Here is a 26,726-nt window from a genome sequence, read left to right as displayed (position 1 = left end):
TATTCATCCCCCTCCATTCTTTCTCTCAGATATAATAGGTTTCCTATGCCTCTTCATGAGATGTACTACCCCCACTTTACCCTTTTTCTGGTACAATGTCCTTTCCACATCAATTTCTAGAACAAGGTATACATGTATTCTTTATACATCTATATAGTCAAAATATAGTTCCCAAGATTAATCTTTACCTTTTTAGATTTCTCTTGAGTTCTATATTTGTAGATCAAACTTTTTGTTAAGTTCTGGTTTTTTCATCAGAAATAGATGAAATTCGCTTACTTCGTTGAATGTCCATCTTCTTCCCTGGAAAAAGATGCTCATTCTCGCTGGGTAAGTTATTTTTGGTTGCATACCAAGTTCCTTAGCCTTTCGGAATATCATATTCCAGGCCCTTCGGTCTTTTAATGTGGATGCTGCCAGATCCTGGGTGATCCTTATTGTGGCTCCTTGATACTTGAATTGGGTTTTTCTAGCCGCTTGCAATATTTTTTCTTTCATCTGAGGGTTCTGGCATTTGGCCACTATATTCCTTGGTGTTTTGATTTTAGGATCCCTTTCAGTGGGTGATCGATGAATCCTTTCAATGTTTATTTTTTCCTCTGTTCCTATGACTTCTGGGCAGTTCTCTTTGATAATTTCCTGGAAGACGGTGTCCAGGCTCTTTTTTTCATCATGTTTTTCTGGGAGTCCAATGATTCTCAGATTGTCTCTCCTGGATCTGTTTTCCAGGTCTGTTGTCTTCCCCAGAAGGTATTTCACATTTTTCTCCATTGTTTGATTTTTTTGGATTTGCTTGACTGATTCTTCTTGTCTCCTCGAGTCATTCAATTCCACTTGTTCAATTCTGATTTTCAGTGAAGTATTCTCTTCACTCACTCTTTTAAAATCTTTTTCTAATTGTCCCATTGAGTTCTTTTGTTCTGTGGAATTTTTTTCCATTTCGCCAATTTTGTTTTTTAGAGAGCTGTTTTCTGTTTCCAGTTCACTAATCCTATTTTTCAAGGATTTTACTTCTTTATCCACTCTCTCTTTAACTGACTTCTCCAGGCTCTTTTGCCAAGCCTCCCTCTCCTTTTCCCAAGCTTCCTTCTCCTTTTGCCAAGCCTCACTCTGCTTTCCCCATTTTTCTTCTAGCTCCCTTGTGAGAGCCTTTTTAATCACTTCTATGAGGTTCATCTGTGCTGAGGAACAGACGATCTCCTCCTTTGGGGAATCACCTGGGGACTGCCTGTTTTTAGTCTCCTCAGGATTTAGAGTCTGCTCTCTATCTGTATAGAAGCTGTCAAGGGTTAAAGTCCTCTTCAGCTTCTTGCTCATTCTGTCTATTAATCAGAGACAAACTACCAAAGAAAAACAGAAAAAACTGGAGTCTTTCTTTGGGGGGGGGGGCTGGGTGTGTTATCGAGCTTCCTCTACAGACTGCAGGGGGCAGCAGTGAGGCACTAGCAGGACTGTGCTGCGCCTGCGCTCTGAGATCCCAGAGCGTGCTGAGTCACTGTGGGGGGGGAAGGGGGGGGGGCAGGTCCTGAGAGACTCCAGCTGTTTGGGGTTGTATTCTTCAGCCCCGGTGTTTTTAGCTTCTCTGCTGGGCTGTTGACTTGCTGCAGGTTCCAAACCTGTAGCGAAGCTCTCCCCGCAGAGACGGCTGCGATCCCTCCCCACCCCCTCTCCAGTCTGCTCCTGTGCTCTCACTGCCGCTGCCCTCAGCCTGCGCCCGATCTAAAACCGCCCCAGCCCTCCAGTAAAGACAGACCTTTCTTGGCGGATCTCAAGGATGGCTTCTCTTGGTAACTATATGTGGGTTTTTTTCAGTCAAGCATTGATTCAGAGGCTTGTAATGAAGTGGATAGTGAGAGAAAGCGCGGAGCTTATGCAACTGTGAGCCTCCTCTCCGCCATCTTAACCGGAAGTCCCCTACTAAATTTTATCTTACTAGCTTATTGATAGTACTCTAATTTATCAAAGTCTTCTAGAATCCTGATTTTCTGATTTAATAGGTTAGCTACCTTTTCCAACATTATGTTAAATGTAAATTTGAAAAACATGCTCACTTCCACATTAATTTCTATATTTCTATATGATAACAAATATGAGAAGCTGTGTTAGTTGATTTTTAAAAAAAAAATTTATATGTATATATACATATTTTTTTTAGTAATCAAAAATTTAGCTTTTCAATCCCCCAACTGAGAATGAAAGAAAAACAAAAGATCTCTTATGTATATTTATATTATATATGTACATAGTGTATATATTTATATTATATATGTACATAGATGTGTGTTACAAACATACATATGTATACATATGTTTTTGTAACAGAGGTTTCATTTTTCTTTCATTCTCAATTAAGAGTTTGGGTGGGAGAATAAAATGAGAAATTTTACTGAATTAAAAAATATAATAATTACAAACATGTTTGTGTATGAGTGTGGTATTATCTGTGTGTATATGTATATATGCACATACAAACAAGCAATACTGTACTTCATCTCCTATCAAGAGCTGGATAGCCTGTTTATAATTAGTTCTCTAAAATTGTGATTGATCAACATGATCAGTGTTTTTAAGACTTTTTTGTCTTTGTCATATTGTTTTCACTTTATAAATTATTTTATTGGTTCTATTCACTACTTTGTAGCATTTTATACAAATTTTTCAAAGTTTCTCTGAAAATATCTCCTTTGTCATTTCTTACAAGATAATAATATGCTTTTACAATTATATATCATAAATTGTTCAACCATACATCAATTGGTAGGAACTGCCTCAAATTTCTGTTCTTTGTTGTTATGGGCCAGACCTCTGAACTTGAAACAAGGATTCCTACAAGGTGTTAAGTCAGTGGAATTGAAAAAAAAACAAAAAACAATGATTATCTAGTTTAGTATGGTGCTTACTAGTCCTCTAGTTCAGTACATGTACTTAGTATTTACACACCTATGATAATAGAGTATATAACAGCTAGCAAGGATTGGACGAGGTTCATTGCACCTTCAGCCAGGCTCCTGGTAGCTCTCCTGGGGGATTGAGAAACAGATTCATTCACTCCATCTCACATCACTTTGGTGGCAGGTTCTCCTCATTCTTCTCCACTGAAACAAAGATTCCTAAAGGCTCTCAAGAAAGCCGATTGAGCCCCAGGCAAAGAAACTAGATTGTGAAGGAGATAACAAAGGATTTGGACTTTTAACACCTGACTATTCTTATGGTGATTAAGCTGCTAAAAGGAAGGCTGCCCCAGAGACCCCCAGAAAACCCACCAATAACATTATGTTTTGTCATCCCTAAAAGAGCTTGAAGTAATTTTGCACTCTCTTCATTAGCGTTTAAGACTAAGCACTCTCTTAATCTATATGCCCTCTAATTTCCCTTTTCCTTTTTCCTTGAGATGGACAGTCTTTGATTTCCTAGGATGTTAGAACTACTTTCTGACTCAGTTGTATCCATTTCAGCATCTTGACATTTTACAACATCTGTGGAGAACCACTCAATCTATGATTTTTTTGGTCACAAGGACATCTGGCAAAGGAAATAGTATTTCTTGACATTAAATGTAGAATGCCTACTTTTAAGGATAACCTAACCCTTCCCCATCCCAAATGCTGTTTGTGTAGGTTTTGTTAATTTTTTTCTTTGAATTTCAGCTTTACAATTAGTTTCTGCTTGAATGGTGAGATAGGATAATGGACATAAGAACAATATAAATTGCTCAAGGAGATGAGATCAATAGTGGTTAAATCAGTTTAAAACAAGAAGAATCCCAGCATCCTGGGGAAAGTTTTCTATTTGAACAGCAACAGTTCAAATTCACATCTTTTTTTTTTTAAATCAGTTGTTAATATGGTTGAGATTTTAATGTGAGCGTGTCTTTTATGTTATCCATGACATTAATCCAAATCAGTGATAAAAATTCTAAATAGGTTAAGCACAAACCCTGGAACATCCCACTGGAGATTTTATGTTCTTAAATTGCTTTACTTCCTCTCCTTTATACAAACATACCCTTTCTGCCCGAACAGGCAGTATCTTACACCAGAATTTGAAATAAGCTTTCTGGCCTAGAATTTGACGACTCATTTGAAAAAATAGGAAAACATTTGCTATTCTTCCATTCCTTGTGATCTTTCTAGATTACTGATGGTTATAAATCAGTGTTTTTTTTAACTTTTATTCATTTCCTAAATTTTTTCTTGCATCAGCTTTTTTTCTATAGGTTGGAGAGCTGCTATATCATTGCTTGTCATATTTTTTCCTTATATTTATTCTTCATTCTTATTTGATGATGTTTTTAACTTTTGATCTAATTAATTAATAATCTAATTGATGACAGTTCATTCACAAAAGACCCTTATGTCAGTAATCAGTTACTAGAGTTTATTACTTGAATTAAGAAGAAGGGAGATTATAATTCTCTATATCTTACATGATCAAATCATATCTGGAGCAATGGGTTCAGTTCTGGGAATAATATTAATATACAACATTGATTACCCTCATTTCCAATGCCTGAAAATTAGATGGATTACATTTTCCCCCATCCTCTGGGATTGTCTCATACACTAAATAGGGTTTGAAAATATATAGTCTTTGAACCATTGGCTCAAGTCTCCATTGGTTGTGTTCTCCAATTTCAGAAGTTTCTTAAGCTCCTCAGTTTCATTTAACCATTTAACAATCAGATTAACTTTTAAAAGGAACATTTGCTTCAAAAATATAGCAAAAAACAGACCTATAAACAATACTTCTATAGAGGGGAAAGGGTGGATGGGAAAAAAAACATAATCCCCATTTATGTGACTTTAATGTCTAAGGAAGGAAAGAATTTAGGTTCATAGTTTAACTGCTTCCATCCAAGTTCTAAACCCCAAATGTTCTTGTCTTCTCAGAACTTCCCTTGTATTGGCAGCAATATCTGGCCTGCAAGCTAGACTTCTAGTTTACCATGGCTCAAGATCAAAAGTCTGGGGAGTTTATTACTGCATTTAGAATTGAAAAGGATAAATGAAACAGACCAAAATCCCAAGCCTACTCCTCAGGGCTAGAGGGCCTAAAGGGGAGGAGACAGATGGATCTTCCCACACATACATAGTTCAGTAAATGGCTGAACAAAACCATGACTTCCTGGATACTGCCAGAAAGACACAGACACAGAAGAGCTGTAAATGCCACATAAAATTTATGTTTAACTTTAGAAGCTGTTGGAATTAATGAGCAGGGCCCTAATATGGTTAAACCTATGCTATAGAAAAAAATCAGTTTGGCGGTTATGGAAGAAATTTGAGGCACATAGAATAATTAGGAAGTTAATGCAGTGATCCAGAAGAGAATCCAGATGAGAAGAACCTGAATTAGGATGATGACCTTTTGTATATTGACGTATTTGTGTTTGCTGATGTTTGTTAAATTCACAAGTGAGAAAAAAATTAATTTAAAAAAGGAAAAACTGGGACTCTCCCAGAAGATAACAAGGATGATGAAAAAGCTAAAAAAAAATGATATCTTCAGCTAAAAGAATTATGCATTTTTTAGCCTCAAAAAAGCTAGTCAAATGATCATTCTATTCAAATCTATGAGGAGCTGTCTATAATGCAAGAATCATTGCTAGAGCAATGGAAACATAAATTAAGCTTATATATTCAATATAGGCAATTAAATTTTATTAATCAAATGTATGCAAACATTATATGATTGACAAATATTAATCCTAATAAGAACAATCTAATTTCCTAGGGCTTCCCAGTAAGTGGGTCTTGTACTAATACTCAATGACAAGATTTGTTCTTTGCCCAGCAAGAGGTTGTGTGTCTTTCTCCAAAACAATTGCTTGATAATTCAGCAAATTTCGGTCCTTCAATCAGGACTGTTTGAGCTTCAAGTGTGGGAAATATAGAAACCAGCTTTAGCTCTATGCCAAAATAAAAGTGAAGATTGGAAGTTACTGATGGGTTTCTAATAGTTTTAGCTATGGAAATTACCTAAATTCTGATTGGTGATTGATTATTTAAGCTTATGCTAAAAGGAAACTATCAAACAAAGCTAAGGTTTTTAGCTAGTGTTTGTAACCTGTTCACCAGATTTGAGGATATGGATCATTATCAGTTGCTTACCAAATCTGGGGGTATGTACACATTATTAGTAGTTGTATAACCAAACTCTACTCAAGCTCTTATCTAATTTTTAAAAAAACATCAACTTATAGAAAATGTGTGAGGAAAAGAAGAGAAGGGAATAAGTGTTTGTGTAGTGCCTACTATGAACTCTGTATTGTTCTAAGTACTTTTTGTAAATACCTCATTTGAACTTTGCAATAAACCCACAAGGTAAGTGCTGTTATCATCCTCACTTTACAGTTGAGGAAACTATGACAAACAGGTTAAGTGGCTTGCCTTGGAACACATAGCTGATAATTATATTAGCTAATATATTATATAGAACTTACTATGTGCCAGACATGGGGCTAAGTGCTTTACAGATTTTATCTTACTTAATCCTCACAAAAATCCTGAGAGGTAGGTGCTATTATTCCTATCTTACAGATGAGAAAACTGAAGCAAGGAATTTGAAATTAAGTACAGAGATTAAGTGACTTGCTCCTGAGACTCTTGTCAGAATTCTCAGTAAAGACTCAGCCAAAACTCTCAGTAAAGGTGTAATCAACATAATTTAGTATGAGGCTTCATTCGAGTCAAATCTGAAACCTTAGCATTTTCTAGATAAATTTCATTGCTGTAGAAAGACAGATTTTTGTCTTAATATAGAGAAACATTTGATAATAATTTATAACTCTTCTAAAAAATAGTCCATTCTCTATCTTAAAAGTTAATTTCTTAATGATCTTCAAGTAGCTTTCTTGTATGGCTATGTTTATTTGATGAACATGTATGGGATGGGGTAGAGTGAATTCTGTTCAGTTATTGATTCACAACTCTAGTGACAGTTGAATCAAAGTCATCCTTCACACAGAACTTTGTTTATGCCTCTTTTGTAGTGATAATGATATTCTGGCATTTCCAAAGCACCTTAATATTTGTGAAGAGCTTTACATATGTTATTTCATATGGTCCTCACAAGAACCCTATAAAGAAGGTGCTATTATTATCTCCATTTCATAGATGAAGAAGAAAAGAGGAAAGGAGGAAGAGAGTGGGGATTATTTTTTTAAAAAATTATTTGTATCCCCAGCAATTAGCATAGTGCTTGGCACAAATCCTTGATAAATGTTTATTGACTTAAGACTGCAAAGGGTGAAGTGGTTTGCCCAAGTAACATAATTATAAATCCTTAAGACAGGATTTGAACTTATCTGCCTGATTCTGTACATTATATTACCATTTTGCAGTTATTTTTATATGGCAAGGTTTTTAATGGAAGGATTTAGTTTCCTCATTAACTTCATGAGCCTAGAAAGTGGTGAACCTTTACAAAGGACTTTGAATATATCTTCCTGTGAAGGATATGCACATATCTTTTGCCACACTCTAGAATATGGCTCACATTGATCATGATTGCACCCAAAATGAATTGATTGACTTGTACTATTGAGAAGTTACACTCGTGGAACCACTCCATTATGCTCAACTTTAAAAAAAAAAAAAAAAAGGAAAGTCTAAGGAAGAATTCAGCCTTTATCCTTCTCTCCCACTTTTCTTCTAAATAGATCTGAAAGCACAGCAGAAATGTACATGGGAAAGATGAGGTTTTAGAGGGTATGAAAAGTGAAGGAAGGTTCCCAGAAGCTCTTAATGGTGTCATTGGAGCAAAAATATATAGCCCAAAATGGGAATTGCTGAACTTGAAATTTCTGACATCTTTTTGCCTTTCTTTTCTCTTTTTTTGATCATTGGACAGAGACCAGAGACCTGAGTAGAGACTTTTCTAGCAAACACACACACACACACACACACACACACACACGTGTATTTGGCAAACATAATCTTACTGATACCATAACTATGGAGAGCATCTTCTAGGCAGTAACAGCTTTGGGTGTAGCTTTGTGAGTAGTCTCAAGTCTTCTATCTAAAGAAAGGAAAACTTTCTGGGTATCATGTTTCTTGAAAAGAGAAGAGAATGGCAAACGTCCTTTTTATGCTGGGAGCAATAGCTATAAGGAACTAATGTTATGACATAAAAGGAACAATAGATCTAGGTTTTGCCTTTGCTATTGTAATTATTTGGCTGGTGTAGACCTAATGAGAAGGAACTTGGGGTAGGATGACATTTATCTGTTAATCTTAGTTTGTTTCCTTTCTGGGGAATTCAAGCCTTTAGAAAATAGTGCTATAAGGTTTAATCTATAATTCTTTTTGGAATGAAGGAGGGACTCACTATAATGTAGGAGCATTGTCTGCTTGAATAACCTTCTGAGTGATTCCAAATCACAAGATGGTGGTACAAGTGTGGGGAGAAAGGACCACACCATCCTATCTATATAAAGTCAGATTTATCAGAATGGAGGAGCATCATCTGTTAATGAGAAAATGTGTTTTCCTTAAAACTTGATTTTATCCAAAGTCTGAAGGACTGAAGTCTCTGGAAAGGATTCACTAGAGAAGGAGAAAAAAATGGTATTAATTAAGAAATATTGGCGTCCTTTGTGTGCTTTCCAAAAATGTTCATGTGTTTCTATGAGACCTTTGCATTTTCTAAACTTGTAAAAAGAAGGTTCATCAAAAAGAAAATATCTATTATTTTCAGTGATTGCATGGGATCTAGGAACCTTGTTATCCTTATCTGTGGAAAACTAACCCATGAGCTATATTTGGAGATTTTTCTCAAAGTAAACTCTAAGAACATGAACCAGAGAATTCAGTTTGAGATAGGGATGCAGTATAGTTCATATAAGCCAAGAATTAAGAAGTTCTGAACCACGGGTTATATCTATGTATTGTATCTCCTCTGCACTAAATATTGGCCCTAGTCAAGAAAATGCAACTTCCTGAGTTCAAATCTGTCCTCAGAAATTACTAGCTATGTGACCATGGGTGACTCACTTAACTTTATTTATCTCCATTTCCTCCTTTGTAAAATTAGCTGAATGGCAAACCACTCCAGTATCTTTGCCAAGAAAACCTCAACTAGGCTGACAAAAGTTAGAGGAGGCTGAAACAAGTGAACAATAACAAAAACCATACTGTATGCCCTATGACAGCAGGGACTTAGTATGTTCTAAACTTTGAATCTTCCACAGTGTCAAATGCAATATCAATATGTAGTAGTCATGAAATATATGTTAGTTGAATTCAACTGAAATCAGTATTTGTTATCTTCAAGGTAGTTCAGTTATATAAATATTTGACCTTTTCATTCAATAACTCACTTTAAAGGGTGATGATAGAGCCCTGACAGCAATCTCTTACAGAAGTTTCCATTTATAATATCAATTTATTATGTTTTGGTACCTGTCTACTAAGTAACACTTGATACAGAGTCGTCCTCAAGTCCAATGGGTGAATGGATAGAGGAAAGCTATTGTCTGGAGGAAATTAAATTTAGGTCATACATCACTTCTGTTTAACCATCCAGACACATAACTTACATTACTGCAAGCCTTCTAGAGATTGATTTCCCATTACCAGTGAGTTGCAGAAAAGATTTAAATTGTATTAGAAACATCGTTTGAGGATCCCGTAAACAGAAACTATAAACTATACCAACTGCATGGTCAATGCATAATAATTAACCCATGCAAGAAACTAAATCTATTTGTAAGTTATATGTAAAAGTTGTTATAAATCTCATAACAAATTTCTCCCAGGGATCTGTTAGCACAATTGAAAAGCCCAGCAATTTTAATCAATTTGTCTACTGTGTCTCTAGAATTCATTCCTTTAGAATATGGCTAGCACATTAGTTGTATACATAAAGGGGAAAAAACACCCAAGTGGACATATTCATGGACAATAAAACTTTTTTTTAGTTTTGTCCTTTTTTCCAATGCATCTATCTGCCCCTCACAAAGGTGTGAAAATGTTTCTTCATGCATATCTGCTTGTCACTTTTCTATTAAACAACAACAACAACAACAACAACAACAACAACAACAAAACCCTCCCATATACTCACACAAAAACAGAAATTCTCTGATACCTATAAGATGAAACATACTCCTGAGTTTGGCATTTAAGGTTCTCTACAATGCAGTTCCAACTTACTTTATTGAATTTATTTGTCCTTATTGGAAATCGGTTTGTTTTTTTTCCGAAAATGAGTTGCTAGCTGCTCTCACATTCCCTGTTGATGTTGACCATATCCCACACTGAAATGTTTTTCTACTTCAATGCTTCCTGTCAAAATCCTTTCACTTACTTCAAAGTCTAGTTCAGGTGCTACCTCTACCATAAAGCCTTTCTTTGCGTCTTCCTTCCCACAAATGGAATGCGTTTTTCTTAAGCACTTTTGTCTTTATATCTTCTTTTCTCTTATCCCATTTTGTCTTTATGATATACTTATTTCTATATATGTTGTATCCCCTGTTAGACTGTAAGCTCCTTCTGGACAGAGAGGATATTTTCTCATTTTAGTATTTTGTGCCTAGAAAGATGTCTTGCACATAGTGGAGTTTGTGGAATTCAAAAACAAATGAATTTTCTAAGTTTTCCCATTACAAATATACTGTTTTTTTATGGTGTTAAGAGATTTGTCTAATAATTAATAAAAGTTAGTGTTCCTTACACTAATCCTATCAGAGAAAAGTCCAGTGAAATAAATGTTTAACAGAATTCTGATTCAGGAATGACTAGGGAGAAGTTAATAGGGAAGTAGCCATAGAAACCAGTCTACCAGGAAGTCACCCCAAAGGCTTATGTCTAATGAGACAGAACTAGAAAGATGTCTTGAACTAAAAGACTGCTTTACAAAGCAACTAGAAAGAACATATCTTAATAATAGGGTAAGTTGAAAATCCAAGATTCTCCTTATTTTCCCCATATACATATTTTAATGTCTTTAAAGTGAAATGGGGTCAAAATACTCTAAGTCTCACCATAGGGTAACCAGAGTGGTCCCTATGCAAGACAAAGACCTAATATCTTCCCCAGCCAGCCCAGTGGACATAATATTCAATGAGAATCCAGAGGAACAAAGTTTATATTCATTTGCAAGAAAACAAGAGAAGAAGAAAATTTTGGACAGGCAGCTGCCACCACTTCGGGAGACTTTGTATGGAAGATATTCTTCAGGTAAAAAATGAAAATGGCATAGAAATTATACTTCCATAGGAAGGAAGGCTATTGATAAAATGTGGTTGTTTTTACAGAGAACTGGAATTTTTCTGTCTAACTGGAAAAAAAGATATTAACACGTATCAAAAGATTTAGCAATTAAGAGTATGTCTAGGGGACCAAAGAAGTTTATTTTGGAAAGATATGTATAAAATCAATAATAATAATCAGATAGGGTCTTAGTTAGAAATTATTTTTATAATATCTTATATCACCAGTGAAATATAGTTGAGAAGTTTTGAATAATTGCAGACTTGTAATGATTCCAAAGGACAACTGAATGAATGAACAGGGCATTTCTTTCTTTACTTTATATACTCTTTTTCTCCCTATACATATTCAAATTAAGAAGATAAACTTCAGTACTCTGATTACAAGAATCAATCCTAAAGTGATTATAAATTGTTTCTGGATAGGCTAAGCAATTTCTGTCCCTCCCCCCCACTCCCCATCATTTTTTTATGACATCTATTATGATATCTAAATACACTTTGAGAAAAACTTATTATTGGATATTTCCAAACTAAAATCAAGTATTTTTTATTAATGGTCTTCCAGTTTTTGTATCCCATTCCAGGTTTATAAAAGAAATGAATGTCTCTAGTTACTTAACTGGAAGATATTGTTCCATATAACTAACAACTAAAAAACTTGTATGCTTGCACAAAATACAACTATAATAATATATTTAAAAGAATTGCACATATTTAACCTATATCAGATTGCTTGCTGTCTTGGGGAGCAGAGGCATATGGGAGGGAGAAAAACATTGGAACACAAAGTCTTACAAAAATGGATGTGATGTTTAACATATATTGGATTACTTGCCATCTAGAGGAGGGATGGGTGAAAGAGGTGGAATTGGAACACAAGGTTTTGCAAGGGCAACTATTGAAGAATTGTCCACGCATATGTTTTGAAAAATAAAAGGCTTTCACAAAGAAAAAAGTGAATTGAAAATTATCTTTATGTGTATTTGAAAATATAAAATACTGTTTAAATAATCATATGCATGATACTACAATGTTTCTACAATTGACTGGTTTAATTGCTATTCTGTATAAGTGCATGTTTGATATGCTTCTCAATTCCTATTCACAGAATGGGATTTTCTCTTTAGATTTTCTCTGCAAAGATGTTTTTATGTCCTCATTTCATCTCAAGGATAGAAATTTTTGTGTATGACAAGAAAATTACTTCATTTGAATAAGGAAACATAAACCCACTTTGGAATTGATCTTCTATGCTTGTGAATGACCAGAATGAAAACTTTTTAAAAGTAGTATATGGAAACATCATTAATATTCAGGAGAGCTGAGTTCTAGGTATAGCTAAACCATTATCTAGTTCTATGACCTTAGGCTAAATCTTTTCATATTTCTCAGGTTGTTCTTTTGTAAAATGGAGGTATTAACATGTCCCTAACATCTCACATAGATATTGGAAATACAAAATATAAAAGTAGGTAAGACTGCCTTCAAGCCCAATTGAAAAGTGATAATTAATAGTGATATTTGACATCTAATTGGCATTTGTGAATATTTCACCAAAAATATTTTAATTATTAAATTCCACATAAAAGGTCTGGTGCTATGAAAGATAATGAACAGATTCAGAATTATGAAGACTCAAGTTCAAATCATTCCTCAGATATTTGTTAGATGTGTGGTTTTAGGCAAACCACTCAATCTCTCTGAGCCTCAGTTTCCTCATACATAACTAGGGATAAGAATTGACCCCACTCACAGAGTGGAAGGGATTGAAAAAAATAACACTTAATATTATCAGATTTGTAAAATCGTTTGAAAACCTTGATACTTTATATAAATGTTATATGTGGGATTATCATCATTATTATTTTGTATTACTTAATACAATGGTAACACTTTAAGCTAAACTGAAAACCTGCTTCATTTAAAATTATGGAGAAAAAATACTGTATTATTATCTCCTGATAAGGAAAAGCAGTGATCAATTACTAGTTGTGCAACTTTTGGATGTGTCAGTTTCTGAGTCCCAGAGAACTTTAAGTAGAATAATTTTAGATTTGCAGTTGCAGAGGGATTTTCCTTACCTGGAAATCCTTACACCAATAAAACTATAGCCCTCATAATAAAAAAAAATTAAAAACCTTACCTTGGAATTTTCCATTGAAATGCAAAGCAAGAATGAGGCGAGTGATGGGTAAAGCATTTAAAAATCAGAGCTGAAATTGTCATAAAAAGCCAAGAGGTATGCCTTCATTTAAATTTTATTATGTTATAATTCTTTAAGCCACCTTTGAAAATAAGACCAAGAAATGATGAATTGTGGTTCCGAGTTTACTCATGAAACTTCTTATCTGTTGTTGTTTCATTTTTGAAGAAGACCATGACCACAGGGAGATGATGCCCTGACATGCAAGTAAACTGGATTTAAGTAAGGGAAGATTGTTCAAGGTCATCTGGCTCACTTTCCCCTCCAGAGCCACCTGGGTCCAGTAGCCAGATATAGATCAGGACAACTGAGATAGCCCTGGATACAATGGCAGACCCTGGCTTTTTTAAGCTAAGGTCTTGAATATGTCTCAATTTGACTGAGATCACACCCATTCAGTGATTAAGGCCAGATAGCAATTGAATCAAAGAATCTCCTCTTTCACCTAGTCCCCAGATAAATGAATGAATAAATTTGGAAGGAGAAGACCCTCAGCATTTCTGGCCAAAGTAGAAATGATTACTATTTACTTTGAATCTGAGTTAATCAGGACCCAAACAATGACCAAATGGGGCTTGGCCTAGGACTTATTGGTGGTCAATGAGAGTCAGATTGAATTTGGTTTATTGCTGCATTTAGGTAGCAAACTAGAGAAAAGAAAATTGACCTCTTTCATTGGTGACAGTTTACTTAAGTAGAAAAAGCTTCTCTCTATGTCTTCATTATCTATATGTTTCTCATCTACCTTCTTTATATGGAATTTATTCAATGGATGTATGATAGGATTATAACAAGTCATGATTGGGAATTCACCCCTCAAAGAATATGCTTTGTCCCCATCTTTTATTAATTTTGAAAAATATCATCTTTGTACTTTCAGGGCTTATTACAGTGATTTATACACAGTAAGTTCTTAATAGATATTTATAATCTCCAAGCTAAGGGCTATAACTAGATGTCAGGAGAACCCTAGGAGGTATGGAATCAACCCATCAGAGTATGAGAACTTGGATCAAATGACAAGCAATTGGCTTGGGCTTGTGGGAAACAACCACATGTACCCACATCTATCAACATTCCTCCCATTCCTCTCTCTTGGATTAACTTTGTTATTTGTCCCTTGTTCTGTTAACCTAACTTAACCTTGTTCCAGATATCTATAATCCAATCTTCAAATGCAGTTGCTTCCCTCTTCCCAGTATCTTTACCTCTCTCCCCAAATTACAACATAGCAGCAACAAACATTAGGAGAATGGTTTCCAAAGGCTTTTCATTCCATGGCAACAGTTGGTTCTTCTCCCACCCCCTTTATTTTTATTTTGGGTGGAAGAGAAAGAGTTGTACAAGATAAGCAGCCTGGATCTGCTGTGACTGTTTGTATATTTCATTATATTATCTTCATTCCCTAAAATCAGCCCTCTTCTAACTTCCCTCTTGCTGCTGAGAACACCAATATTCTTTAATCACTTCAGAATTACAACCTCACTATTGGTATTTTTTATTTGCCAATAAGTTGCCAAATCTTTTCTTTCTGAGGAAGATGTCTTCAGTCCATCTCTTTTTCTCTGTTCATACTCACTACCTTCTTCAATATCCTCATTTTGTTTTGCCTGGATTGTTGCAATAGCTTCCTAATTGGTTTTCTTGCCTCAAGAACTCTCTTCCTCAATTCATTCTTCATCAAGATAACACAATAATTTTTCTTAAGTGTAGGGTATGACCATATGACTCCTCTACTCAATAAATTCCAGTTGTTCCTATTTCATTTTTATTTCATTCTTTTAAAATTTCTGGAGTCAGAAAGACTTGTTTTATCCATTGTGCCATCTAGCTGATTTTTCCATTGGGACACTCCATTTTCCAACTCAGAATGCACAATTTATGATCCTAGGGACTGACCAGGGGGTAATGACGAGTTAAGTGATTTGCCCAAAGTTGTTTAGTCTTCATGTGTGACTTGAACCTAGGTTTTTCTAAGGCTGAATCCTCTCAAATTATCTCATTTTACAGATGAGAAAACTGACCAAAGTCTGAAAGACTAAGGAATTTCACCTATTATCTCATGGGCAAATTTTGAACCTACCTGTCATAATGATCTATGCCAGCGATTTCCAAAATTTTTGATCCTACACCTCAGAGTAAACCACTTTTATGGACCTCAGTTTCCTTATCCGAAACGATATGATATCTAAATTCTCTTACACATCTGCAATTTCTGTCAATAAAAATAAAGAATACATGAACACATTGTTGTGCCAACATATAGAGACGAGTTGAGAAATATTAATTTTCAATTGGAGAATTTATTAAAGTCAACTTTGGCCACATGGGATCAGTATCCAAATCATATGGCCCTGAACAAAAGGATATAGAGCCTTTTATGGGATCTAAAGAAACCAGCAAACAGGTTAGCCTATTTCCTTATCTGACAGATTTGCAACTGTTTGCTAAAGGGGGTATATTAAAGATAGAGGCAGAGAAACAGAAGTCTTGCATGAGATTTCCACTCCTAGTATTATGCAGAAGGGAAGGGAGACAAGGGTCTTTTAAGGTGTGCAAAAGGGATTTGGGGATTTCTGGTCATTTTAAGTTCTCAAATCCAGTTTTCTTGTGCATTTGGGGCTATGGTTGTAACAACATATTCCTAATATATACATATTAACATGTATTCGGTTGAAGGTATCTCAGTGGATAGAGTGTTAGGCTACGAAGATGTATCTTTGTGAGTTAAAGTCTGATCTCAGACACTTACTAACTATATCACCCTGGGCAAGTCACCTAACCTTGTTTGCCTCAGTTTCCTCATCTGTAAAGTGAGCTGGAGACGGAAATGGCAAACCAGTACAGTATCTTTTGCCAAGAAAACCCCAAATAGGGTCACAAAGAGTTGAACTTGACTACATTGATTGAACAACAATGGGAAAGAGCACCGGACTTCTTGTCAAGAATATCTGAGTTTTGGGCAGCTGGATGGCACAGTGGAAAGAGCACAGGTCCCGAAGTCAGGAGGACCTGAGTTCAATTCTGACCCTTAACACTTACTAGCTGCGTGATTCTAAGTAAGTCACTTAACCCAATTGCCTCACCAAAAAAATATAAAATAAAATACCTGAGTTTGTATTCTGCCTTAGGCACAAGCTCCTTGATCCTGGGAAATTAAGTTAACCTCTCTCATCTTCAGTAAAATGTCAATAACAATAGCACCTATTTTATTGGATTATTGTGAGGATCAAATGAGATAATGTGTAAAGTATTTTGCAAATCTTAAAACACTATTACTAAAAAGGGCTTTTAGGACACTATATGATGACTAATGATGATGATAATTGATAAGTATCAATGAAATCACAAATCCAAAAAATGGAGAAAACAATGCCCTACTACAGAATAGAGAAGAAAGAATGTCCTGTTTTAAATACATTTAATAATTTAACATTTATTGTTGTTTTTATTATCAGATCTATTTCCTTATATAGAAAGTAAGGGAGGAGATAAGGAAGGTCATGGCTAATTCTGGGTATCATTTAATCCAATACAGCAAACATCTATTAAGCATTTGCTATATAAGCATGTTCAAATTGAGAAATAATGCCAAGAATGACTAAAAGGCCAATCTTGGAGTCAGGGACACCTGGGTTGAAACCTTACTTTTGACATAAATTTAGTTATGTGACTATGAGCACATCACTTAAACTCAGTGCTTCAGGCAAAGTTGTAAGATGAAATCTCAGATCAGTAAACTGTCCATTGGTGAATGAAAATTCTATAATTTCTTGATAACATGTCCATTTTTTGACTTTGTTTTAAGAGGGTACTGTTCTTCTAGATTAAATATTTAAAAATTATATCTGGGAAGATGTGATTATTTATTAACAGTAATAGCTAATGTTTATATGTCAATATAAAGTTTGCAAAGTATTCTACAAAGTTTGCAAAGTTCACTTAGCTCACTTGACTCATTTGAATCTATTTTCTATACAGCTCCCATAGTGATTTTTCTAAAGTGCAACTCTAATCACTTTACTTCTTCCCTTAGTAAAACTCTAATGGCTCCCAATTATCCCTAGTATTAAACACACACACACACACACACACACACACACACACACACAAGTCACAACAACCCTGGGACATAGGTACTGTTATTATCCTCATTTTATAGTTACTTCTATTTTACAGGTGAGGAAACTGAGACAGATTAAATTCAATTGACTTGTCCAGGGTCACATAATTAGTAAATATCAGAGGCGAGATTTGAACCTAGGCCTCCAATGCTGTATCTATTGAGAATCAAACTGTCAATGGTTCATATGAATTGATGTGAAAATATTTGTAATGACATTTTCTTATTTTTTCTCAGGCCTTGAAATGTCCAGGCCCATGTCTGTTGATATTCCACTGGAAAAAGGAGAAACAAGTATTATTAAAAGACATCCACCCAGAAGATTTCAAGTAAGATGAACTTAAAAGAATTCATAAGGAACTCTTTTGGAATTAATGGTAACATCCTCTTTCAACAATAAACATATAAAAAGACAATGGATGTTGTAAAGTGATTAGTGGGATGTTGTTAATGAGCCATTCATTCTCTTTTGACAAAGAACAGTGACATAATTAATACACTATAACAAAGCCCCATTCCAGCTAAATGGTATAATGAGTGGATAGAGCAGGGGTCCAGGAGCCAGGAAGACGAATTAAAATCTGGCCTCAGATGTTTACTAGCCGTATGACATTAGGTAAGTCACCTACCTTTTGTCTGCCGAAATTTCTTCAATTACAAAATAGGGATATGAATAGTATATACTTAACAGGATTGTCTTAAGGATTAAACGAGATAATCTATGGAAAAGCATTTAGTACGGTGTCTAGCACACAGGAGATATTTAATAAACCCTAGTGTTTATTTTTCCCTTCCAAGCCAAAAATTTGGCTGTAAAATATGCTAATCCTTGAAACCAAATTTGAACACTAAGATAAGGAGACAAGAAAGACATTTATTCTTGTCAAGCTAAAGAGAATTATTGAAGGGTACATAGAATCAGGTGGAAATCGACAGCCTTAAATTCTAGTAACACTAGTCCTGAAAAGGCAGCTGCATTTAGCAGGCAGCCCCAGGATTCAGCTTCCTTACCTCTATAGAATGTTGCAAACTCTGCTGGCTTCAGCTATGTGTAGTGGGATGTAAAATAACGCCAGCTCTAATTCTCTTTTTGCTCACTCCTCATAAGAGTTTCTGGGCATAAGAAATGTCTATAGCAAGTAGCATTAGGGGGTGACTAGACAAGTTCCAGAGGTCCCCAGTGCTGAATGCTTTTTACCTTTGTTTTAAACAATGGCAGAGACGAGCTACCATTCATTAGGTGATAAAAAAATATCTGTATTGGTAGGATGTGTTATGAAGCTCAAATAAAATACTGGATGTAAAGTATTTTGCAAATCTTTAAAGTATTTATTTAAAGCACTTAAAGTGCTTGAAGATTTCTGAGGCATAATAATGCTCATGATGAAAATTTAACTATTGAATAGGCATTAAAACTAGCTGAAGTACAACTCTGAATACATATTTGAGTGTGTGCATGTGAATTTTGCTATTGTTCATTTGTTTCAGTCATGTCTCTTTGTGACTTCATTTGAGGTTTTCTTGGCAAAAATATTACAGCAGTTTACCATTTCCTTCTACAGATCATTTCACAGATAAGGAAATTAAGGCAAAAAGTGTAAAGTGACTTGCCTGGGGTCACACATTTATTATTTGGATAGATTTGAACTCAGGAAGATGAGACCTTGTGTCTTTCCAGTTATGGACATTAGAGTTTCTTTTTTTCTTTCTCCTTTAAACTCATCTGAGTTATCCTTCCCTAGCAAGACTTTAAACTAGACATTAAGGGATTCCCAAAGAATAAAGAGTAAAGTCTCTCCTTAGCTTCCTTCCATAATGTCACTAAATCAGTTAGCTTTCACATTCCATTTCTTCAAAGGCCTTCCCTAAACCCAGGCAAGGGTTAGATTTTAACTCTCACTTTCTCTCACTTCAGATCTCCAATCAGTTGTTGAATATTATCCTTTCTATCTCTCCAACATTACATATCTCTCTCCTTTTTCCTCCCTATACAAACCACCATCTTAGTTGAGACCTTAAGGACCTCTCCCTTGCTCAATTACAATAGCCACTTAATTGGTCTTCTTCACTTAGGTCTTGACTCATTTGAATCCATTTTCTATGCAGCTCTCATAGTGATTTTTCTAACATGCTGCTCTAATCACTTTACTTCTTCCCTCAGTAAAACTCTAATGGCTCCCAATTATCTCTAGTATTAAATACACACACACACAAACATACACACATATCTCTTTCTTTAGAACATAAGCTCTTTGAAAGCAGAAACTGCTTCATTTGCTGTGTATCCTCAATACTTAGCATAGTACTTGATATACAATAGGCACCTAATTAATTCTTATTGATTGATTAATCTTTGAGCCAGTTATTCCCCGCCTCCCCTCCCCCCATTGACTAATTTGTCATAGTCATTTAATCTCTCCCTTCTGTCATTCAACCAGTTAAAAATTCCTGGGTTTTCTTTGCTATATTTCTTTCAAGTGACCTGATGATGACTTGGGATGTTAGTTCCTATCCTTACTCTTGGCTTGTACAGGTGACTCTATCCAGTGTAAATCCCCAAGTTTCCTTTAATGCCTCAGTTCTTTGTGAGAATTGGTTTTATGCTTTTATTATCTGAAATTCCACTGCCCAGGAACATTTTTCTCAATAAGAACATCATTTCTATGGAATGAATGATGCCTTTTAATATTAATTCTTTAAAAGACAAGGGATAATTACTAACATTAGATGGGGGCATTGATGCACTTCTATCACTATTGATTTCTCTGATGTAATTAACAATTAGGGTTTTTTTAAGTAGTTATTTAAGAACCTTCCTAAAATAGGTTATATTTTCCTAGCCCTGCCTAAATGCTAGTAAAAAGTTCTGACCTTGTATCCTTGCTATTGGTTTTGAACATAAACGGGATTAAATGTGATTTTGAGTTTCTTTTGCTGTGTGAAGTCCAACAAAATGAGTTCTGAAATGGGATTTACAACCCATATATCATCCTTCAAATAGTGCCAATCAAACAAGCCTCAGGAGTTGTCTACCATCAAGCTTGCAGGGGCCAAAAGAACTTTACTCTCTGCATTGCTGGATGGAAAGCAGAATAGGATACATGATTAGGTAGTCAAATATACTTATTAATTGAGGATAGCAGGACATAAAATATTTTAACTTTATCGAACAAACTTTAAGATACAGAAGGTACCTAAGTGAAAAATCAATCATCTTAACACATAAATAAATGCAAGAGGAATAAGCAGATACTGCAGGCCTATATTCAGTTCCTAGAACAATAGTCCCTAAGGCACTCAGGAGGAAATAAACTTCATGAGGTGTTTATACACAGTAGCAGCTGGTAAGCAGACTCTCCTGCAGAGATTATGCTAGAATGTAGGACATGAGAGGAAGACATTTCTTAAAACTCCATTTCTCAAAGACCCTAAACAAAATAAATATTTGGCTACTTCATCAAAAGGAATTTGTCTAAAATGAAATGGTAAAATTTCCATTAAGCTATCAATCTTCTTACCCAGTTCTGGGCTACCAAATAGTGGGTTTCTTCTATTTAATACACACTAACCAGAAGCTTCTGGTTTTCCCAGATTTTTAATATTAAGAACTTCCAAGTCTAATGACTAAGGCAGTAATTTTCAATCACTTATTATATTTTTACCAAGTAATCCAAGAAATTCCATTGCCTGAATCAAAATTGTAGTCTTAATTATATGGATTAATATGAAGCTTTTGCATTGGAGGGCAAGGATGGTCTTTTGCCATTCTTTATATTTCCAGAGGTTAGCACAGCAGCTGGCAAATAGAAGGCACTTAATAAATGTTTATCTATTATTTGTAAATATAAGAAGTGAATATTAAGAGCATAGATTAATTAGGAACAAGTCATGTTAAACTAAACTTTTTAGGAAAGAATTATTGGACATTTAAAACTAGATTCGTGGATAGAAGAGGTCTGACCTGAACAAGACAAAGTCACTCATGAAAGGTTTGTAGGCAATATAGAAAGATGAAGAATACATAATAGTATAATCCAAAAGTTTAAAAAAAGTCATTGACCAATTAGAGCTAAAGAGTGATTATTAAGACATATATGTCAACCTAATGAAATATCAGCAGTAAATAAGATACCGAAGATAAATAAATTGTAGCTAACTTAACAGAGTTAAACAGAGTTTGACACTAATGATTTTGAATTCAGTGGTTGTAGTTGTTAAATATGTTAGCATAAGCAATTATATATAGAACTGATTTAGTAATTTGGGACTTTCCAGTATAAGATAAACTGAGACTGCTAGTTTTAGCTTCTAGTCTTAATTTTCTCTCTTAGTAATTTACAAGCTTGTATCTTGCATACATCTTATCTAATAAGATGAAATAAAATAAGAATAAATGTAAAGTCTCATATCGGGTTAAAAAAATCAACTTCACAAGCACATATTGGGAGAGGATTACTTAGATAGAAGTTGGTCAGAAAAAGCATGAGTGTTTTACTGAAATTCAAGCTCAACATGAGATGATGTGGCAACTTCTCCCCACAAAAAATGCACTTTTGATTTCATTAAAAGAACCATAGTTTTTAGCAATAGGGAGGTGATGATTTCTCTGTAGTCTTTAGACCACATCTGAAACAAAATGGGTCAAATTCTGAGCATCACAATTTAGAAAATATATTGACAAGCTAGAGAACATATAGAAGATGGGAGGGCCTTGAGTTCATCTTATGTGGGATCACTTGATAGAATTGGGAATGTTTGATCTGAAGAAGAGAAGAATTGAAGGGCATATAATAGCTGCTTTTAAGTATTTAAAGTCATGCAGAAGGTAGACCAGATATTTTATATTTGACCAAAGAATACAGAGACAAGAGCAATGGCTGGAAGTTGCAAGAAGTCAAATTTAGACTTGAAGGAAGAAAAAGCTTCCTAACAGTTAGTGATGTCCAAAAATGGAATGGGTTGTATCTGGTGGTCTTTCTTCCCACATCTTATCTGTTGAAGATCTTCAACAAATACCTGACAAGTATTTTATGGTGGGTTTCTCTTTTAGGTATAAACAATACTAGGTGGCCACTGAAGTCCCTTCCAGTTCTAAAATTGTGATTCTGTGAAGATGAAATGTAATAGAGATAAATAAAAATTTTGTTATTTGTGTTAAAAAAATGAATTGAATAGGTATGTGGTGGGGGAAATGGAGATGTAAAATTTTTCAAATAGAGAGAATACTAAAAGTTTAATTGGACTGCAATTTCAAAGTTTGATTACAAATTTATGCAATCTAAACTAAATGGGGCCTTTTTTAATAAAACTATGCTATTATAAAACTGTTTTCTCAAGCCTCCCACAACATCACCTTTCCAAATATCCCCAATCACTTTCCTCTCAACCTCATATATCATATATATATTGATATATGATCTTCTTACCTTCTCTAGATATCAAAACTCTCTCAATCTCCATTTTTTATTCCTTATCAAGGCCACCTCTTCCCCATGTTCCCTTAATTTAGTTCCCCTCTCTTTTCTGCAGTATATTGCTTTTACTATTACCCCTTATCTCTTTCTAATCATCTTTCCTTTTCTATTCTTTCTTTCCTTACTGTCTAAAACACATCCAAGGCTCTCCCATCCTGGAAAAACTCCCATTTGACTCTATCACCTTAAGCTAACATCTTTTTAAGCTAACACCTATCACAGCCAAATTCTTAAAAGAAGCTATCAATACCCATTTTCTCCATTTCTTTTCCTCTCATTTCTGAACTTTTTTGCAATTTGGCTTCCAATCTTATTACTTAATTGAAATAGCTCTCTCCAAAGTTGCCTATGATCTCCTAATTGTTAACACAGATGATCTTTACTGCTAAATTTTTGACTTGCCTGAAGCATTTGACATTGTTGATCACCTGCTCCTCCAGTATGACATTGTTGATCACCTGCTCCTCCAGTATACTCTTTCCTTTTAGGTTTTTGTTTTGACATTTCTTTTATCTATTTCATTACTCTCCAAGCTCTCAGGCTAATTCATTTTCTTTCATATCTTTCACTCCCAGGTTCTATTTGGACTTTATTCTAATCTCTTTATGTATTCTATTATTGATGACCTTATCAACTTCCAGGGGTTTAAGTAGTATCTCTATGGACATGGCTCTAAAATCAATACATCTCCCCTAGTCTCTTTCCTTAGTTTTACATCATAATTTCCAAATGTTAACTGTATATTTCAAATGGTATGTCTTAAAATTTAGTATTAGAAGTCATTATCTTCTTTTCTAAACTACTTCCTTTGTGAATTTTCTTATTTTTGTAAAGGGTGCCCTTGGAATTATACCTCAGCTCTCTCTAATTCCACATATCCAATCAGGTGCCAAATCATTCAGTTTTTATCTATACAAAATGTCTCACAAACATCTTCTTCTCTTTACTGGCACAGCCACTATCTTATTTCAAGCCCTCATAACTTCTCACCGGGAGTAACTGATCTCTGCCTCAAGACTCTCTCCATTCCAATCCATCCTCTATACCAATACTAAAGTGATTTTCCTGAAGTGCAAATGTGACCATCTCATTCCCCTATTTAATAAATTCCAATTCTTCCCTATTGTCTCTAGGATTAAATATACATTCCTCTGTTTGCCTTTGAAAGCCCACTACAATGTGACCCCCTCAATCTACCTTTCCAACTTTGTTAATACATTACTCTTAGAACATTCTACTTTAAGATCTATCTGGTCTACTTTGCTGTTCCTCACTTGTCACAGTCTACCTTCTTTCTTTCTTTGTACCTTTACGCCTGTACCTGGATTATACTCAGCTTCACTAAATCTCTTGTTCCTCTGAAGAGAAACACTGCAATAGCTACTGCTCCTCTCCCCAAATTATCTTCTATGTAGTTTGTATATATTTTGTACACACACACACACACACTTTTATGTCTCTCTATAAAATTCAGGCTTTTTGAGATCAGGAATGTTTTCATTGTGGGTCTTTATTCCTAGTGTCTAGCACAACAATGACAGGCACATAGAAAACATTTCATGAATATTTTCTGATTAATTGGCTGATTGATTAAATTGGAAATCGGGCGATGTGGATTCTGATCCACTCTTCACTTAGTAATTGCATCTAATTCAAGTTAATAAACATTTATTCAACACCTACTTACTACATGCTAGGAGGCAGCTAGGTGGAATACTATATATCAACTTCAGTTTTCTCATTCCAGCTCAAAATGATTTGGAGAAGGACATGACAAACCATTCCAGTATCGTTGCCACAAAAAAATGCAAATAGGATCATGGAAATGATTGAAAAATAGAAGAACAACACCAACAAAAATGGGCCAGGAACTGTGCCGAGTGCTAGAGATACAATTACTACAAATTGCTACTGCCTTCAAAAAATTTATTATCTAAAGAGAGAGATAACATACAAAAGGAGGCAGGAAAGGTGGGGCTGGGAGAAGATCAAGTGGTATTTGGCATGGGAACATCTTGTTCCGTAGAATTGAAACTAGGCAAAACAGCAGATGCACAGTGCAATGATCCCCCAAATCCAGCTTTCTGCCCTCTACAAAGGAAAGCATTGGGAGGAGTTTGGCAGACTTGCTGAGAGAGCAAGAGAATGTCAGACAGAGGTTGAGTTAGCATAGTGATGAGATCAGAGGTGATGAGCTATCCTGTGAGGGCATAATATTACATGGAGGTAAAGTCATTGCTTTTAATTCTGCATCTGAAAAGAGATCCCTGGGTTTCCTCTACTTCTGATTTTTAATGTCTATATAAGCTGAAGCATTTTATCCTTATTTTAGAAACCTCGAATTTGGCCTGGCAAGGAGAGAGAGGGAAATGCATAAACTGCATGTGGGTTCATTCTCTGGTTGTGGCTATTGATTTCATCCATCTTAGATCCCATTTGTCATAATTTTTCTTGGAATTACTTGAAAAATGAATCATAACCTACTAGAGGTCCTTATATTAGAAAAACAAATTGAATCAAGGGTTGTTCAAACATACTCCTTTCTGACTGATAGGAGATATTCATGTTAAAAATACTGTTCATAATATGACAGTACTTATTTTTGGAGCTAAGTGAAGAAGAATCTGCTTTAGAAAGGAAAATAAAAGAATTGTCCAAGACCACAAGAAAATCAACAAGCGTAGAAGTGAAACCTAAATTCAAGTCATTGAATGAACATTATTTCATTGGGTAGTACTCATGATGAGCATATAAAGAATACCAAGGAGGTGATCATGGCCTATCACCTCACATCTTTTGAAAAGGATACAAAGGTAGAGGAATTCTTTTAAAAAGTAAATAAAACTACTTAAAGTAAAGGTCAGCTAGATGGTGCAGTGGATAGCATGCCAGACTTGGAGTCAGGAAGACTCATCTCCCTGAATTTAATCTGGGTTTAGACTAGCTGTGTGATCCTGAGCAAGTCACTTAGTTCTATTTGTCTCAGTTTCCTCACCTGAAAAATGAGCTATAGAAGACAATGCCTAATAACTCCAGTATCTTTGGCAAGAAAATTCCAAATGGTGTCAGGAAGATTTGGACATAACTGAAAAACAGCTGAACAATAACAAATTTAAATTGAATCAATATATATTGTAATACAAAGGATATTCAATGAAAATGTCTGCATAGAAAAGTTTAACAAAAAACACTGGAAAATTCCATTTTAGGGTAAGAAACTAAGGAAGTCAAAAACATGTAAAGAACACAGAATATTTATGTCTATCTATCATCATCTAAATTATTATAAAGAAAAATTTCTTTAACAGAAAGTCAGGATGGTAAGCTACTCATGTTAAGCACAAAATAATATCACAACAAATGAAATTGATTCTACCGAAACAGAAAAGAAATAACTGGTTACTTACTGCAAATAAAATGTATATATTAGATTCTGGTTAACTTGTGTAATGATTAAAATCAATATTAATTTAAAAGAAAGAATAAAAATGGCATGATGTACAATTGAAGCAACTCCAAACTGAGTCCCTATTTAATAATCATTGTGATGCAAAAGATAAAAGAGTAAGTGGGTAAAAGAACAGCAAATGCTACTGTCTCCTAAAGAAATTTAACTTCTGTAGGCCAATCACCACAACTGGGCAACTAAAATAATTGAGAAATCAACTGATTCAGAGAATAGTTTATCTTTCCACTAATTAGAGATAT

General features: G+C 34.8%; 1 protein-coding gene across 1 annotated transcript in view; it reads left to right on the top strand.

Moving 5' to 3' along the window:
- The first annotated feature begins 10,791 nt into the window (after positions 1–10,791).
- Positions 10,792–26,726, top strand: part of CCDC198 (coiled-coil domain containing 198) — a 49,997-nt gene continuing 34,062 nt past the window's right edge. Inside the window, exons 1-2 of the mRNA XM_051977733.1 lie at positions 10,792–11,183; positions 17,782–17,873. Coding sequence (XP_051833693.1) covers positions 10,961–11,183; positions 17,782–17,873 — 315 coding nt within the window. The 5' untranslated portion in view covers positions 10,792–10,960. The remainder of the gene's footprint in view (positions 11,184–17,781; positions 17,874–26,726) is intronic.

Source organism: Antechinus flavipes, chromosome 2 (genome assembly GCF_016432865.1).
Source record: "Antechinus flavipes isolate AdamAnt ecotype Samford, QLD, Australia chromosome 2, AdamAnt_v2, whole genome shotgun sequence".
Lineage (NCBI taxonomy): Eukaryota > Metazoa > Chordata > Mammalia > Dasyuromorphia > Dasyuridae > Antechinus > Antechinus flavipes.
This window is presented reverse-complemented; position numbering and strand designations above follow the sequence as displayed.